General features: G+C 32.7%; 3 protein-coding genes across 4 annotated transcripts in view; 2 read left to right on the top strand and 1 right to left on the bottom strand.

Moving 5' to 3' along the window:
* Positions 1 to 3,707, bottom strand: part of LOC136970049 (uncharacterized) — a 33,584-nt gene extending 29,877 nt beyond the window's left edge. The window contains exon 1 of the mRNA XM_067264415.1: positions 3,295 to 3,707. The gene's annotated coding sequence lies outside the window, so the exon portion shown is untranslated. The remainder of the gene's footprint in view (positions 1 to 3,294) is intronic.
* The window catches only part of LOC136970051 (calbindin-32-like), a 211,602-nt gene that overhangs the window by 122,394 nt on the left and 71,785 nt on the right, over positions 1 to 17,423 (top strand). The gene's annotated exons all lie outside the window — the stretch shown is intronic.
* Positions 3,371 to 17,423, top strand: part of LOC136970047 (uncharacterized) — a 27,990-nt gene continuing 13,937 nt past the window's right edge. Inside the window, exons 1-3 of one of the 2 annotated variants that reach the window (XM_067264413.1) lie at positions 3,371 to 3,552; positions 14,987 to 15,362; positions 15,997 to 16,185. In XM_067264413.1, coding sequence (XP_067120514.1) covers positions 15,029 to 15,362; positions 15,997 to 16,185 — 523 coding nt within the window. In that variant the 5' untranslated portion in view covers positions 3,371 to 3,552; positions 14,987 to 15,028. The other variant, XM_067264414.1, reaches the window with a different exon arrangement.

The raw sequence follows: 17,423 nt of genomic DNA, 5'->3' as shown, positions 1-17,423 counted from the left end.
TTAATCCTGTCCCTCTCCCCCTGGGGGGAGAAATTTCGAAAAATCCCTTCTCAGCGTGCGTTCTCGTGATGTACCCTAACTGTGTACCAAATTTCAACTTTCAACTCCTAAACGTTTGGGCTCTGCGCTTATTATTATCATCATCAATTCGTCTCAATTATATATATAGATTTGGTGGAAAGGAAAGAAAAAATAAAGGAATTTTGAAAAAAACAACCTTCCGAACACATGCCAACTCTAACCGATTGAATAATTTTGGTTTATCATAAAGGACTGGTTTATGCTAATGAATAAAATGAAAAACTCAAGCAAGGGATTGATTAATAAGACAAAATAAAAGTTGACCAAAGTTACAAACATCTATTGGTGACTACGGGAGCTCATTCTAACATTTGCCATGTGCTAGACAATGAGTTCTTGGTACCATTTAGACTTAAAAAATGATTGCCAATATATTATGCTATTCACAAGTTTTGTGTTAAATTTTGAATAACTTCTTAATGAACGTGCATTTTTGTTTCCAAATACCTTATGAAAGACCAATCCAGAGCCACAAAGAGTGATTGTAAGCTTGGGACTAGAACATTTCAAACTCCTCTACTACTTCAATACGAAACACTCAGATTATCATGGGTTGTGCTGCAAAGTGCCACTTGGCGATCTTTTTATTACAGTGGCAATAAAATTATAATACCGACGATAAAAACCCTAATCTGCTTATTTCAAAATTAAATTGCAAAGCATGCTTTAGGAAAAACAGCAGAATGTCGAGCTTCCGTGCAACGAGAGTTCCACGTACCGCATACCTAGCTGCGTCAAACGCGGCAAGTTCAAACAGGAAAGCAGGAAGTGACGTCGAAACAGAAGACAGTCTTCACGTAATGCCACCCAGTGTTTCCAGATTACAGGTTTTTTTATTTATCGGCTGACAGAAAACTGGAAATTTTTGGGATGATATTTTTTTTCACTTTAGTTTACTGAAAAAAAAATCAAAGAATAAAAATTTTGACATAAGAGAATATGTGAAATGCTTTTTAAGCATTGTAATCGAGTATTCGGAATTATTCGTTAAAAACGATCCCTATTTCTAAGTAATAGCTTAATACATTAAGACTACCAGTACCTGCATTAATTAGTATGTAAAACTGGTGGCAATCAATAATTTGAAAGTGGCAAAATGGTTAGCAACTTTTTAAAATTTTCCAGTGACCCCTGGATTATTATATTTGTTTTTCTCACTTTATGCATTTGAAACTATATGAATTGATTCATTAGATTTTAAAATATTATTATATAGATTCCAACCTTGTCCCCAGAACTGTAGCCACTGCTTCCTATCCTCTCACCAGTCATAAATCTATCATATTCAATATTAAAATGGCAAAGAGATGAAAAAATTTCCTGTTAAAGGCAATAACTTTTTCATTTTTGACTCTCTGTCCTGTGAGCAACCAAAAGAGCTTTTTTTCCTTACCAAACCTACAACGAAGGCAGCCGAGTGGCAAGGAATAAAACCTGACGCATCACCAATGAAGAATTTCTGGGATTGCCTGCCCGGATTCAAACTTGGGTCCTTCAAATTGATTGACTCGCATCTTAACTGCTTCGGCCATCGGACCACATAAAAAATTTCAAGTATGTTACTAGTAAATTATAAAATTAAAACTATTTTAACGCAATTTATTGACATTATCTGGATTATTAAAAATTAAATTGAATAATTTTTGACTTTCTTGTTAGGAAAACATCCATTTAACATACAGGAAATTATAAAGGAAAGTAGAAGTTAAAAAGAAAAATAATAATAGTAATTAATCGACATTACGGGAATTCCTTTTTCCTTTACGACAATTATAGACAAAATAAAATTTTATTCATTTGAAAATTGTTTATAAACTTTAATTTATGAGAATTAATTGATCTTTTAAAGATTTCGATCGAATCTCTTCGATTCTATTTCCTTACACGAACTATCAATTCATATCATTGGCAATTTAAATGCGCATATAAGGTTGAATCTTATTATAAATCTTACAAATTAATTCACAAAGTTAAGAAGTAATTTTCATTTATTTAAAGACAATTTTAATGTATTAAAATACTAAAAGTTATTAAATTTGATAGCAAAATTAAGGATTTGAATTCCTTACCCGTCAAACTGGAATTGCATCAACTATAAAATAAAAAACAGCAATAAAAATGTTGGAGGAAGTATTCGAATGTTTAATTTCATTTATAAATAGCATTATATTATAAATTTTGTGTATTAATTGATTTTGGAAAATTTTAATTCCCTTCGATTCACGTCACGAGAAATTTAAACGTACGCACAAAGTTAGTATTAAACTTGAAAAATATCCGAATAAATTTTATTTATTTCAAGATATAAAGCCACTTTAAAAACAATTTCAACACATTCAAATACCATAAATTATTAAATTTGGTAGTAAAATTAAAGATTCAAACTTCTCATCTGTCAAATTTGATGAATTGCATCAACTATAAACTACAAAATGGCAATAAAATGCCAGAGGAAGAATTCAAATCCTCGATTCCACTTATAAATGGTATTAAGTGAAAAATATTGATTGTTTATCATATGAATTTCCAGAAATTTTCATGATTTTGGCCCTTCCTATTATACAGTGTATTGATTCATGCTATAAGAAATTTAAAATGTATATTTACTGTACAAGATTTGACATTAAATTTGAAAAATAAGTTTTAAACCACTTCAAGTGCCAAAATTTATTAAATTTGCCATCAAATTTGAAAGGAAAATTAAGGATTTTTAATTCTTTAACTGTCAAACTTGAAGGTGTATCAATTATAAACTATAAAATACCAAATGCTGGAGGAAAACAAATCATTTATAAATGGCATTGAGTGTTTTTTTTTAATGTATAAAGGTTGTTTATCAAATTAATTTCACGAAAACTCTTCGATTTCTAAGAATTTTTCATTTGAATTGTTTGGCCCTTCCTATTCTTATACATGGTATTGATTGGTGTTACATGCTGTTTACACGTGTATGTAAGTCTCGACGGTGTTACACAGTTTATAAATGTATTGTTTTGTGACGGATTTGACAGTTAAATATTCCAACAAACGCATAAAGAATTAAATAAAATGTCGGATTTGTGCCTCGTGGTCGCCATCTTAGATCGACAAACGAAACCCTGTGAGAGGCTAGCAACATTTGTTAAAATCTCCCTTATTCTTCCGTTTCTGTTCCGTCAATATAATTAATATACCATTAGCAAACAAATAACATTTCAAAACACGTAAACGAACCTGAAAATATTCACAAGGTATCTTCTACTCATAAAATAATGTATTTCATCATTGACTACTCTCTACGTTTTCCCGTCGTATCTCAGAGCCTGATTAGTTGACAGCCGTCCGACCGGCCAATAGCGTGGACGGAAAACAGCGCATATTACAAATTTGAATTTAAAAGTTACCCCTGCTACCTCCCATTGGTGGAATTCCAACCAATTGTACCTTTTATATTGTGACGACGGCAAGATTAAAGATGGCGTCGAAAGTGAGGTAGGACGAGGTTGTATTTTATTATAAACTATTGTATTAGACGAATTGTGTATTATGAATGAAATTTCTGGATCCTTCGACTTATTTTTTTTATTTTTATTGGCAATTCGTCGTTTAATTTCGCACGGTAAGGGCTTTAATGTTACGGTGAAATGTACACATTTGCAGGACGAAGAATATGGCGAATAGAGTATAATAACCTCAGACTAAAGTCTGTCTTCGTTAATAACCTCGATCCAAATGTTTTACTGCTTCTCTCCTTTACTCTAGGAGTTACTTCCTTTTAAATCTCTCCATTTTTAAAATAATCATTAAAAGGGTTTAAATTTTTTAAAAAAATGTGTAAATTACGTCCGCTCGAATGCTTACGATGTTTTAATGTTTACAGGAAATGGATCATAAATAAAAGGGATTCATGCCATTTACGCGTGGGTTTAAATAGTGAATAATGCCTTCGCTATTAAGGGTGTGAATGCATTATAAGGCCAGATGGGGTTAAGGGTTGCGGATCGATGGAAAATTCTATGAAATTCTACGTTACAGATTGTAATATCTCGAGTTGTAATCTATTTATAAGTTTAAATAGGTCAGAGAATGTAATTATTAACATTTAAAATGGCGATGTTAAGTACTAGCTATGAAATTAAAAATTTTTTGTTTTAATGTGGTTTTTATGTATATTTTCTTAATGGTCATTCTAGTAAAATGTGGATTGTCGTCGAATGGGGAAGCCGAAATTGTTTACGTCGACGCATTTTCTCCTTTCGTTAGCAATTCCGACTCGTGCGTGTCTTGCTGACTCCAATTGAAGAGATTTAACTCTTTTCTTAGGGTGCGACTGTGCAGATGCAAGCGAGCAACGATATGTGGTGAGAAGAGGTGATGACTTTTCACGCTTTCCGTTTCTCGCCACGTATTCTTGCTCGCTCGCATCTGCGTAGTTGCTCCCTTACTCTTGGCAGTGCAAAAATGTTGTCGTCTAGTCTGTTTTAAGTCAGTTGTTCTGTCGAGTGAGTACGAGACGAATAGGACTCTATTTGTAAAAATTTAAAAACCTTCGGCAAATTCGGAGAGTTGGCGACCCTATATGTAGTGATGTCGGTTTTCAGTTCCGGTAATCTTGGCCTCGAAGGGGTTGTAGCGTCTCTATAATCGAGAATTTATCGTTACGTTGTATGGGAATTTTGGAGACTCCTGCCAAATCCAGTTGTGGATATCTGCTTGCAAGTATGCTAGATAGAGGAAGCTGCTTGTCGGCAATCTGATGAGAAAAGATCTGGATAATTAAGCAAATTATAAGATTTTTAAACTAAATTGGTATTGAAAAATGTTTTCAGAAGTTACAGCACAATTTTCCACCATATAACTGCTGAAATTTATTCTCTAGGGCAAAGATTGCTAATTTCAATCGCTGATTATTGGACAACACAATCTAAAAGTGTTATAATGGAAACAATTGAAGGTGGTTTAACGATGTAAATTTACATATTTTTGCTTCTCTGTATGGTGGTAAAACAATATAAACATAAATATTTATTGCTTGTTTTAATTATAATCCCAAAAGTGTTGACATTGGGTTTATATGTAAATAAATAAATAAAAAAGAACTAAAAAGAAATACAGGATCTTACAGAAAGAATGCTACCATTTTAAATTATTGAAATTATGTTTATTATTTGAGAATGTAACATATAATAAAATGTTGGAACACTCCAAGTGATACTGATTGTAATACAGAGTGTAAAATGCCTTCTCTGTTCTGGAGTCGTGGCATTTTTGTTTACGATGCTTTCTAGAGGTAGTAGAGACAAGATGTTTGAATGCAGATGGGAGATGAAACTTACCGTCATACTATCGATTAGTGTACCTTGCAAACTTCTCGAGTAATTATTAACTTAATTACAATAATTTAAATTGGTAGCATTCATTTTGGAAGACCCTGTATATTTTAAGTGGCAGAAAAAATATATTTTTAAGCTGAAACAATGTTATATCCTATTTATAACTTCAGGTATAACTTTCTATAATTTAGCTGATTAGATCAAATAGGCTTATTTATCTGTTGAAATTTAATCATGTTGATAAATATAGGATGGTTCTTTCAAACGTTTATATTTTTAATTATTAATTATACGTCAAGAATTATTTTGGTTGAAAATGATTACTGTTCGTATCTAAGAGCATAAACTATTAAAGATTCGGTGTTGTTTTTAAGAATTAATCAAAGCATTGGATAGTGTAAATATGAGCAAAATAAGTACCATAATTTAGAATCTGAAATTTGTTACTAAATTTAGATGTATATTTACATTTTCATTTGAATTTGTCTTATTTTAATGAATATTTTTGTAAATATTTGTCAAATTACATGGAAATATTCAATAGTATGGCTCACTTAATCTAACACATGTGATTTTTGAATTGTTTTCCCACTCGTACTAGTAATTTTTTGATCGAAATTAATTAATTGTGCAGTTATTCATATAAAAAAATTAAAGTTAATAATGTAATTTTTGTTATAAAGAAATTAATAATCGGATTAACAGTTTACGAAACTATTTTATTAGAAAACTTACCAAAAAGACACTAAACAATAAGATCTGGGTACTGTGGAATGTATTTTTCTCATCTTTGGGAATGCTCAACTAATAAATATTACATAAAACCAAAATTGGAATTTTAAAAATCTTTAAAATTCAAAGTTGCTATAAATCTCATCCAAATTCTAAGATTACAATCTTACAGTTTATCTGTTCGTGTTTGAAATTCAGCAGAGATTTGAAGTGCCATATCACAATCGATACACGAGGACTTCAGAGACAATAGTGCTATGAAGATAGTCAAAGATGCAAGAGTAAAACCTCTATGAAATTAAAAATATACTGGTTGATGCAGGTTATATGAGAGAAAAATTTGCAACTTCGAGTAAAAGATGATATTGGTGCAACTGTTGAAGTAATGAAGCTTAGTGAATTATATTTTTTAAATGTATTATCAAACAGATGGGTTTTGTAGCAGTCTTATGCTTGATTGGAGAAGCATAGATGATTAGGAAAAAATTGTGATCGTAAACACAACTAGTGTTGCCACCTTTATAAAATCGTTGACCTGGACAGCAGGTTAGGTTCGTTCGAACAGTCGGTCGGTCGAGAAAGCTTAAGAGAACAGAAGTTCCTGGCGCATGCGCAATGTCATTTTACAATGCAAAGAATAATGTGCATGCTGGTTCTAAATCAGTTACAGTTAGGGACTAGGGGCTTACGTAGGAGTAACATACAAGCAAAAAGAAAAAAAAAAGGTCGAGAGGCAGGTTGCGCGTCACACGTCAGCATGAACAGAGTAACATGGCAGAATGGCAGACGAGTTTCAGTGAGTGTGAGGTCATTCGTTGTTCAAAAGGTGTAAATTTATAACAACATTTGCAAGAACTTTGTTTCATCGTAATTTCACAATTTCTACGAAATTCCTGGACAAAATTAATAGTTCACCCGGACAATGGGTCAATTCCCGGACTGGACGGGTGGTAACACTAAACACAACACTAGTTTACATATGATCGTCCTTTCCATCATTTATCTCTTAAGCTGGCTCCATACATTCAGTTTTCGTCAATTGTCAAATAATTGTCTATTTATTCCCTTTAAATTTGGCACAGTATATTGACAAGGAGTGGGAAATGGCAGATATCAAATATTAGTTGAGTAAATCATCCACACTATTCAGTATTTGTCAAATTTGTGGACCCAGCTTTACACAGGGTCTGGCAAGAAAACAGGTGATTATAAATAGATGGTTATTCATTTTTAAAAATTTTAAAACAAATTTTCATATACAGGATTTCAAAAAAACATTTGCCACAACACACTTATGTTTTGAAGTTGGCATCACACAATTGATCTTTGTTCACGTGCAAATATCTTTCACATCTTTGAAATATGTCATGGTTAGAGTGGCACAACGTATCCTTGAATATGTTATTGACTGGATGACAAATTTTTGCTGTAATAGTTTCAATATTTTGTGGACAATCTTCATCTGTATAACCTCTGTTCATAATCACCTGCTTTCTTGCCAGACCCTGTAATGAAGATTAATGTTTGTTTGAAATTAGCAATTGAGAAATTGGAGAATTTTAGATTAAAACAAAAACAAACCATTTAAATATGAGGAAATCAAAATATTTTCTAAATGAATGATTTCTACAAGGGTACTTCTGTTAACAATAAGTATAAATTAATACCGACAAATTAGTTTGGATTAAAAACGCCACTAAACCAACACCAGAGTGAAGTTGCTTTACATACCTCCAAGCCTGTTACTGGTGTGAACTCCAAAAATAACGAAAAAACGCAAAAATAGTTCTTTACAAACCTTTTCAAACCCTAAATTGTTATTCTTCGGGTAAAGGCAAATTTCCAATAGAATGCAAATTAAAAAGGAACACGATTTGGAATTCGAATACGTGCCTCTTGATGACGTCTTCCTGGGCACGTTCCGTTCCAGCAATTGACGATATTTATAGTTTTTTGTCCATTAGCGCTTGCCATGCTATGGACAGAGTTAATTCCTCCTTGTGGTTGATACAATCATTGTTGAGGCTAGCTCTGTAGATATAAATGGCCTCCAATCAACCTAGATGTTCTGTATGCTGTGTGATAGGATAACTCTCGCTTGATTAAAATCCGGCTTTATGTCTGGATCCGTGGCGTAAATGGCAAGAGCAGTGGTGGTCCTCGCATGGTGTAGTTTGGATTAATTAAAGGAAAGCAAGGTACTTATCAGGGAAGTTTCTCAAACATCAAATTCAAAAATGCTTTTGTTTAATAGAACCATAAAAATCACTCAAATGTTTTCAGCTTACAGATTCTCTTCATTCATTTGTTCGGTGATTTTTAAATTATAGTCTGTGGACTACTGACGGTCTGCAACCGTGTTTCAGGTAGTCTACGGACTGACCTAATCGTTTTTTTTAACGTGCAATTATATACTGTTTAGTCACAGGATGTAATATCGGGTACATTCCAGTATGCATCGAACAGCAAATCAGTGAACTGTGATGTTCTAAAATATGTTTCAAAATTCATTGACGAGTTCATTGGTGCAGCAACCGGTGCACATTGCACTTTTTTCAAACTTTCAAAACCACATCCTGGAAAGTTGATAAAAATAATTAAAAATGTAAATATTCAGTTAAAATACACATAAGATCACACAAGATACAATAAAGGCAGCAAAATTAAGGCAATATCGAACATTGACAACAGGTTGGACCAATTGCCCATTTTAATTGTCGAGGTCAAAAGACGTGATCGGTGGCAGCAGCAGTTGCTGTTCAACATCGCCTTAATTTTTCCACCTGTGTGCATCCACTTTAACACAATGGCAATATCAGTCACATGCATCCACTACTACACTGTCTAAATGAATATAGGTGGGGTGCTTCTTCATGTGGACATTGTATATTGGAGATGGTGTTGTACCTCAGTCCTATTTAGACATTTTAATTTTTCATTGAAGTTAATTTATGAAAAAACAAAATGTAATGCTTTTTACCAATTCAATATGATATGCATCACGCATTTTTATCTTAGTTTTTTAAATGATTTTTTAGAACTAAGGCACAACACCCATATTTTACCTTTGTCCTAATCATGCTGTACCTTGGATCAAGCATGATTTTCTGAAGAAAACTTTAATAGTTGAAGTGATAAATACAATAGGTAGAGTAAAGTGAGCCCCTTTTTACCTCTTAGTGGAGCCCTAACCTTTTGTATTTTGAACAAATGAAATACTTAGGCTTATGTTACTTAATTAATAATCTTAGCAGTCTTAAAGATTTTATTTTCTGTTAGTAAAAATAGCATTAGTTTCATAGGATTTAGAATCACGGGTTCCTAGCTTTTCTCTGGTGCATTTAGTTAAAAAAAAAAGTTAACTTTTTAACGATCAAATCCATTTTTTTCAAATCTGCAACATTGGTTGTATGTGACTAGAATTGTAGAAAATATTATTTACAATGACCATCTGTTAACTACATCTGTGTGTTTTATAAAAATCCAATCGGTAAAATTGAGATTAGTGTAGATCTAAGGTACAATTTGATGTATGCTTTGATTGCATGTGAGCAATATCATATGATATATATACTAGCAAAACTAAATAAATTACTAAATATTCATAATATATAAATTAGAAACTTCTTTTGAGTTGCGGACCGAGAGGAACCTCTTTCCGAATCTACAGGTGATTAAGGAAGGGGAAAACGTTAATTATTAAAAAATAAAGCCGTTTAAAAAGTATACTTTCGGCAGCGATTGACTAATCAAATGCAATGTTCAATTAGTCAATAATTTAAGCTAATTTAAATTAAATTTAAAAGCATTTTAAAATTTATTTTAATAAATTAGAGATGAGACTGTAAGCATTGTTTTTTCTATCTTGCATTTAAACTTTATTATACAAACATCTATATTTTAATTCTCTCTTGATTTTTGTTGTCCGACAAAAGTGTATTTTGTTCAAACTTATATATTCGTGACAACCAAACTGTGGCTCTTCAACTTACTGCAGCTCCTGTATATTTATACAATTTCTGATGAGTAATACACACTACAATGGATGAAAAATATAAATATTACTTACAAAATCAAAAATGCAGTTCTTAGATCAAAAAGTGAAAGGAAAACGAATGTTTTCGATTGCCTCCAGCAACTGTCTTTTGGTTTCTGTTTCCAAATTCTTTTAATCTAAAGATGGTTGCTCTAGGCCAGGGATGGCGAACCTGTGGCACGTAACAGAAATCATCTGGCATGTAATGTAGGGATTGCAATTGCTGGATCCCTCATCCAGCAATCCAGCTGGATCCAGCACATTCTTCGGCCTGCTGGATCTGCAAATACTCAATTAACTTTCTAAATAATGGCACAAAAGTCTATGTCGTTGCGTTGCTGTTTTGCTAACTACTAGACTGCTACTAATTACTTTCTCACTACTTTACTAACATTAATAATTAAATTACTTATAAATAAACTATACCTTAATCAATCCAGCAAAATTTAATAAAATAATAACGTATTCAATCGCTTTTAACAATCCTCCTCAGTTACAAAAAAATACAACTTTAACTATAGAACATAAAATGTGTTTGGAATAAATATAAAAAGAATAGTGCTTAATTACATCCCATTTTTAAACAAGATACATAGATGTAGTGCCAGGTCTAATAATTTTCGCATTGTATACTGACATAATCCCACTGTTTTCAAACTTTTAAGAAACCATAAAAAGAAAGAGGATCGGAATTCAACAATGGGTATATATATTCGGTGCCTTTACACAATTGACGTTTGAATTCCAAGCTTGTTTATGTGGGTGCAACGATGCGCAGTTTAAAACAAAGGCTCAAGAGCACAAATATACAATCAGTAAGAACCTTGACAACACTGCGCTGGCATCATACGCAAGACAGAAGGATGTTAACGTTCAGTGGGATCAAGAGGCAATTATAAAAACGACGACGAATAGGCAAACGGTCAAACATCTTGAGAGATTGGAAATCTGCAAGGCGCACATGACAACTGGTTGTATAAACCATAGAGATGCGGACTCATTGTCTACCGTGTGGAGATCCTTTTACGTTAATTAATGTTATTAACAGACAATGCCGGTTTCGTTGTTATATCTTATATATATATATTTTTTCCGCTATTTATTTTGTTTATTTATCTATATTTTGTCCCTTTGGGCGTTTTCCGTTAATTTTTATATTTATTCCGAACACATTTAATGTTCTATTTTTTTTTTGTAACCAAGAAAGATCGTTAAAAATGATTGAAAATGTTATTATTTTATTAAATTTTGCTGGATTGATAAAGGCATAGTTTATTTAACTTATTCTACTTCCAGTACATAGTTTTATATACTTATAAATAACTACAGACTAATATGTAGAGCCTATAGAAGAAAACTGGTAAGACTGATAGCCACTTAGCCACTGATTATCCGTCCTTACATTATTATAATATATTAATATAAATTAATTAGTAGAATTACTTTTGCTATTATTTAACTTAAAGATTGCATTATAATTATAATCTAACGAAACATTTAAAGTTAATTATCTCTATCTGAAGTGTTAAACCGAACCAAAGTTAAGTTTTCTACCTAAATGTGTAAGAAGTTTTACTGATTTATAGTGACCAGTCTAAATAATAAAAGCTTCTTATGTAATTTTTAAAAATGTTTTATTTCTTTAAAAAAAAACATAAATTGCTGGATAGATAGATAGACATTCATTCATTCAATTTTTATTGAGGCACAAACGCGCATACTCAGTACCGTCAAAACATAGCTGAGTGTAACGTTTTTACAGTATTTATGGTATATAAATATAAAGAAAGAATTAACACTTAGAATGGTTGTACCATAGTTGTTACATAAGTTGCAACGAGTAGTGGAATTACAGAAGATGAGAGTAAGTAGTTACATAAGGCATAATTTATACAAAAAGACAGATTGAATTGCTGGTATTTGTTTACAGATCGACAGAGTAGAATAGATGGTGAAGATTGTTACGGTACATGGTAGTGGCATGAGGTGGGGTATCCTGCCAGAAGGCCTGGCAAGGTTACAATATAGGGTATTTCCAGTAGACATTTCATTCCAACTAGACTTTAGGATAGGATGATACAATATTACATTAAGAATAGTTAAATTAAAAATAAATTAAACTTAACCTAAAAAAAAAAATTAAAGCATGACAACCAAAGAAAGTTAATGAGTCAAGTGTTCCTGTAGTGCTAGATGTACGTATTATAATTCCAGGATACGTAGTACAGATGGTGATATATTGAATGCACGTGGCCGTATGGCGATAGCATTGTGAGATGCCGTAATACAGAGAACACTTGGAACGGTTGCCGTAGAAAGGCAGTGCATAGTATGGTGCATTCTGCACTGCAAATTAATATACGTCAGGAGACGTCGATTGTCGACTAGCATAGTTCATTTCATTTAGTTGTCCAGAAGTTCTTGCAACGATTGTAAAGTGGGTGTTCCAAAGTTACAAAGATCCTGATAGCATTTTCTTGGGAAACATTCGAGTAAGGCTCACAAACTAGTTGAGTCCTTAGATATAGATGTAAAAGGGTTTCTTGAATTCAAGAACTTGAGTCTTGAAGCAGAGTATACCATAAGAGGTGTTCTTTCCAAATAAGTGTATTAGTAGAGTTCTAGATAGACAGATAACACTTTATTGCACCAAAAATACATCTGCGCTGGATCCAGCCGGAATGATTTCAATCCAGCGAAAATCCAGCTGGATTGAAAACACTGCTGGATTGTAATCCCTAAATGTATCATATGATTTCTGTCTTTTTCAATCATCCTTTCTGTTTATTACCTGATCATCTTTTTTTTCAATCACATTTTTTACATTTATTCGAATTAAAGCGTATTCGTTTTATTTCTTTAAATATCATTATTTGAAGTCTAAGATATTGGCACGCATTAACATCTTTAAAGCTAAGTATGCTTACAATATGGTATGCAGACTCAAAAAGGTTTGCCATCCCTGCTCTAGGCAATTGAAAACGTTTGTTTTCCTTTTCACTTTTCGATCTATGAACTGTATTTTAGATTTTGTGAGTGATATTTTTACAATTTTTTATAAACTTGGTACATACTACACGTAGAAGACTTAAAAAATTTTAACATGACGATTACGTAGTTTGATATACACATGGATTGTAAGCATAAATTAATTTGCAACTTACCCTTAGCTTTCATTTTCCTGTTCAAGATTAAGTTCTTAAAGAAGTTAACCAGTTAAATAACAACCTACGTAACTGGTTATAAAGTAACAATATTTATTATGACAGCGATAACTACAGTATTTTAACTATAAATAATCTAAAATACCAGCAGTTGATGGAAAATCAATGGTTAATCCATAATTGTTTTGCCTTTTTGGTATTATCTGAAAATAAATAAATTTAATAACATGATCACCAGCAGACATTTTTGATGCTATTGATATCTGAATATGGCAAAGAAACCTCCAATGAAAATGTGGCTAGGATCAGTGGTATGTTCTTATAATCCATTTTCTTGGAGACCAGAGCTAGAGGACTGACTTGGAGTAGGAGCAGGCCTTTGTGAAGTACTGTGATGAATGGATGTCTGCACCAAAAGCAACATTAAGATGGTAGTTAGGTTAATGTTGTCATTCTTAAATGAATGTAACTTTCCCAGTTTAAGTATACAGGATGTCTCATTTGGAGCTGATCCTTTAAAATTGTGAATAACTCCAGAATGTATAAATATAAAGGCAAGCTGTAAAACCCCGAATATACCTGATTTAATGTTAAACAAATCCACATTACAGAAGGTGTTGAAAGTGTCCTCCTGCCTCCACTCAATGCAACGTGACGTTCCATGTTAACAAATGTCTGCAGCATGTCGCTATTGATTGACAGCAATTTCACACAGGATATTTTCTTTCGGTTGTCTGATTTTCCTGGGTTTGTTTGCTTAAATCTTGCCTTTCAAATGTTCCCATAGAAAGAAATCTGGCAGACTTAAAATGGGTGATCACAGTGGCCACAAATTTGTCGAGATATCCCAAAAAAACAACGGAATCTCTTCCATATTGGCACGAGAGGTACGGCTACACTTACTCCTCTTTACGGTATGCAATCAATTTTGCATGAAATAGTGAACGTTTTGAGCCCTATTTTGTGATGTTATGCGTGTGTTGCTGAGTTGTTTGCAATTTTAAAAGGTCGACCCCAAGTGGGAAACCCTGTAGTGTAAGAGTGTTACTACAAGATCGTTACAGGTTTGGCCACAGTTTCAATGATTCATCTGGATGGATGGGTCCAGTTTACTTGTAGACCGGATCACCCATAAAAGACTTCCTGAAAATTGATCCTGGATCCAAATGCAGGCTTTATCCAGTTTTCCAGTTTTCTAAACAATGTTTTAATTTAAATGTTTTTTAATATTATTGATGTAGAATATATCTGCCAAATTATTGGGTATAATTGAATTGTTGTCCTTATTATAGCCTGATAATTTGGCAGATCATTTGACTATACTTAAATACTAAGTCTATGGATTTATTGTTTATAATATATATATATATATATAAAATATTATAATTTGTGCGACCAATCCAAATATTAAATGAAGAGGCAGATTCTTTATTGGGCTATTTAAGGCTAATTAATTAATTTTGCTAGAGCTAGGTGTTATTCTAATTATTAAATTTAACAGAAGACGACAGCTAAACCACCTATCTCGAGCCAAACGATTTAAAAGTCCGATAAATAATCCGGCCGTTCGTTTGATGTTATAAAATATATTATTAATGTAATTAATTTCAACAGTTTTTTGTTAATATTTTCATATTTATGTAGCAATTTTTCTAAAATAGGTAAATATTATATTCAATAAAACTTAAAAGAATCACTTCACAATGGAGTCGGAAGAAATAAATTCTTTACAAAGTGGTTTGGAAGAATCTAAACCTCTAAATGCCAACATGATGATTATAGATTCTTCGACTATCAAGCAAGCAGTCTCTCAGGTCGATATAAATTTGGAAAATGCAATAGAGAGAAATTGCATGGTGGAAACTACCGATGGCTCGCTTCCGATAACGTTAGTCGTTTCCGAATCTCCTATTTTAGAACATATTAACGAGAATGTAAATTTAGGAGATAGTTCTCAAGAAGGGTCGGTTATTTCGACAGTCAACATGCAAGATGGCGAATCTACTGCCCAGTTTTTTATCGAACATATTGCAGCAGGTAAAGTTTCTTTTATATATTTTAATTTTATGATATACGGTGTGATCTGACATACGTGCATCCGTGCTGTGGTCGGGTTTTTGAAAATCACAAATGGATAGAAAATAAAAACCGGAGATATATTATGTGTTAATCCAGCTTCACAGTGCCATATGAACTAATGTGAATTAGATATAAACTGTCCATTTATGCTGTTTTGGCAATAATTAGTCCAGCTCGTTAGGAGTTTGAAATGTCTTTGCCTTTACCGAACTTGGGTTCGTTAGGCCAGTCGTGGCCAAATGAACCCTTGAGTTCATTTTGCTTAAGTTAGTGTTTGTGTTGTTTACTTATAATAGCACATACGACAGTGTGAACCTAGCTTATTTGTGAAAAAACAAATTGTGCATAAATTAATTTTTGGTTTATGTAGTTATGCAGATTCTTTACATGTCGATATTCACAAAATAAATGTAATGGCTTAGTCTGCCCAGCATACGTAATCTGTGATGTACTTGCAACAAAATAGAAGTGCATTTTATCCTGTTGGGGCTTTGCTGCATAAATTTCTAGTTATAAATAATCCAGTCATAATTTATATTACTGACATATAGTTGATATTACTTAATTTTATAAAATTATTTGAAATTCGTAGATGGTTCTCAATTGCAAACGTCAGAAAGTGAAACAATCCAGATTGGCGTCAATACTACAGCAAATAACAACGAGGATGGCGTACCAATCCTTTTACATATGACAGAAGATACAAACGAAGACCATCAAACAAATCTGCATATTTCCGAAGCTGACGGCAGCGAAAGCATTTCGGTAACAACTAATGCAGGTAAGCGTTTTATCACCACTATATTACTTTTGTCATTGTAAGATGTTCAATTTACTAAATATCCATGTTGCAACTTGACAATACAGTGAGAGAATAAATTTATTTGTACTGATCAAATGAAAATTTATCTGTTAGGAATAGATTTGCCAACACGGAAAGTTAATGATGCCCGACTGACTCGTCGTGTACTACTAATTTATATGTAGGATCTTCCAAAAAGAATGATGCCATTTTAATTATTGTAGTCACATTAATTATTATCCAAAAACATTGTGATGTATATTAAAATATTGCAAAACTAGCCAAGCTTCACATTTGCCCATTACAATTTCTCAATGCGTGCATCTCGTCATATGGCACCCATCTGACCAATACTCAAATTCTTCCCATGCTTGCTCAGCACATTTGTTGTCACTCCTCCTACAGCAACCATAATTCTATGGGTTCTGCAACTCTTGCAGATTACTTGTATGTGCACAATGATGAATGTTCCTTTTCTGTTGCAGAGTTGCTAATTTTATTTATGGTGCTCTCAGATGGTTACTGTATCAACTGGTGTACATTGTCTATTTCTTGGATAATAATTAACATTGGTACTAGGGTTTCTCAAACGGGATCCCGGTTGTTTTTTTTTTAACTCGGGGAAATTTTTCTCGTTCCGGGAAATCCCACAAATTTCTTAGAAATTTTCTTTTGTGTTAAGATTGTGGAAATTTTGCCAATAGAAAGTATAATTAACTCATAATTTTAAACCTACTTATTAGTTTTTTTAAATTTTTTCTCGTTATGGCATGTCACAAATGGGCAATAATCAATACGTAGCTTATTTGTGGCAGGACTCAAAATTCTTTACTTGTCATAACCTGTAATATCTTGAATAATTGTGCTTACGCTGTCTTAATTTTTAACCATGCCCAGTAGCTTCAATAACTGCGTAACGCCAAGTTGTGCAAATTGGGTAAGGATACAAACGAGTACAGTCTGCAAGTATGAAGTTTTTCTTCATAAACCCGATTATTAAAGACAAATGAACTGCCGAATTATCGGGCTATAAGCTTGATGTTTCTATTAAAGCATCTGAGGTAGACAAATCGAGAATACTAGAGAGCAAAAAAAGTACTACAATCTCAAAAGTGAACTAGAAGTCTTCCAGGCTACAGGTGAAAAAACACAACATCTGTCTTTTCTTAAATGCATTAAAGACGATTCCACCCACATGAATTGAATCGGAAAGGGCA

This window comes from Centruroides vittatus, unplaced genomic scaffold (genome assembly GCF_030686945.1).
Source record: "Centruroides vittatus isolate TY-2023 unplaced genomic scaffold, ASM3068694v2 contig_1891, whole genome shotgun sequence".
Taxonomy (NCBI): domain Eukaryota; kingdom Metazoa; phylum Arthropoda; class Arachnida; order Scorpiones; family Buthidae; genus Centruroides; species Centruroides vittatus.
Note: the sequence above shows the minus strand (reverse complement) of the source record. Positions and strands in the feature narration are given on the sequence as shown.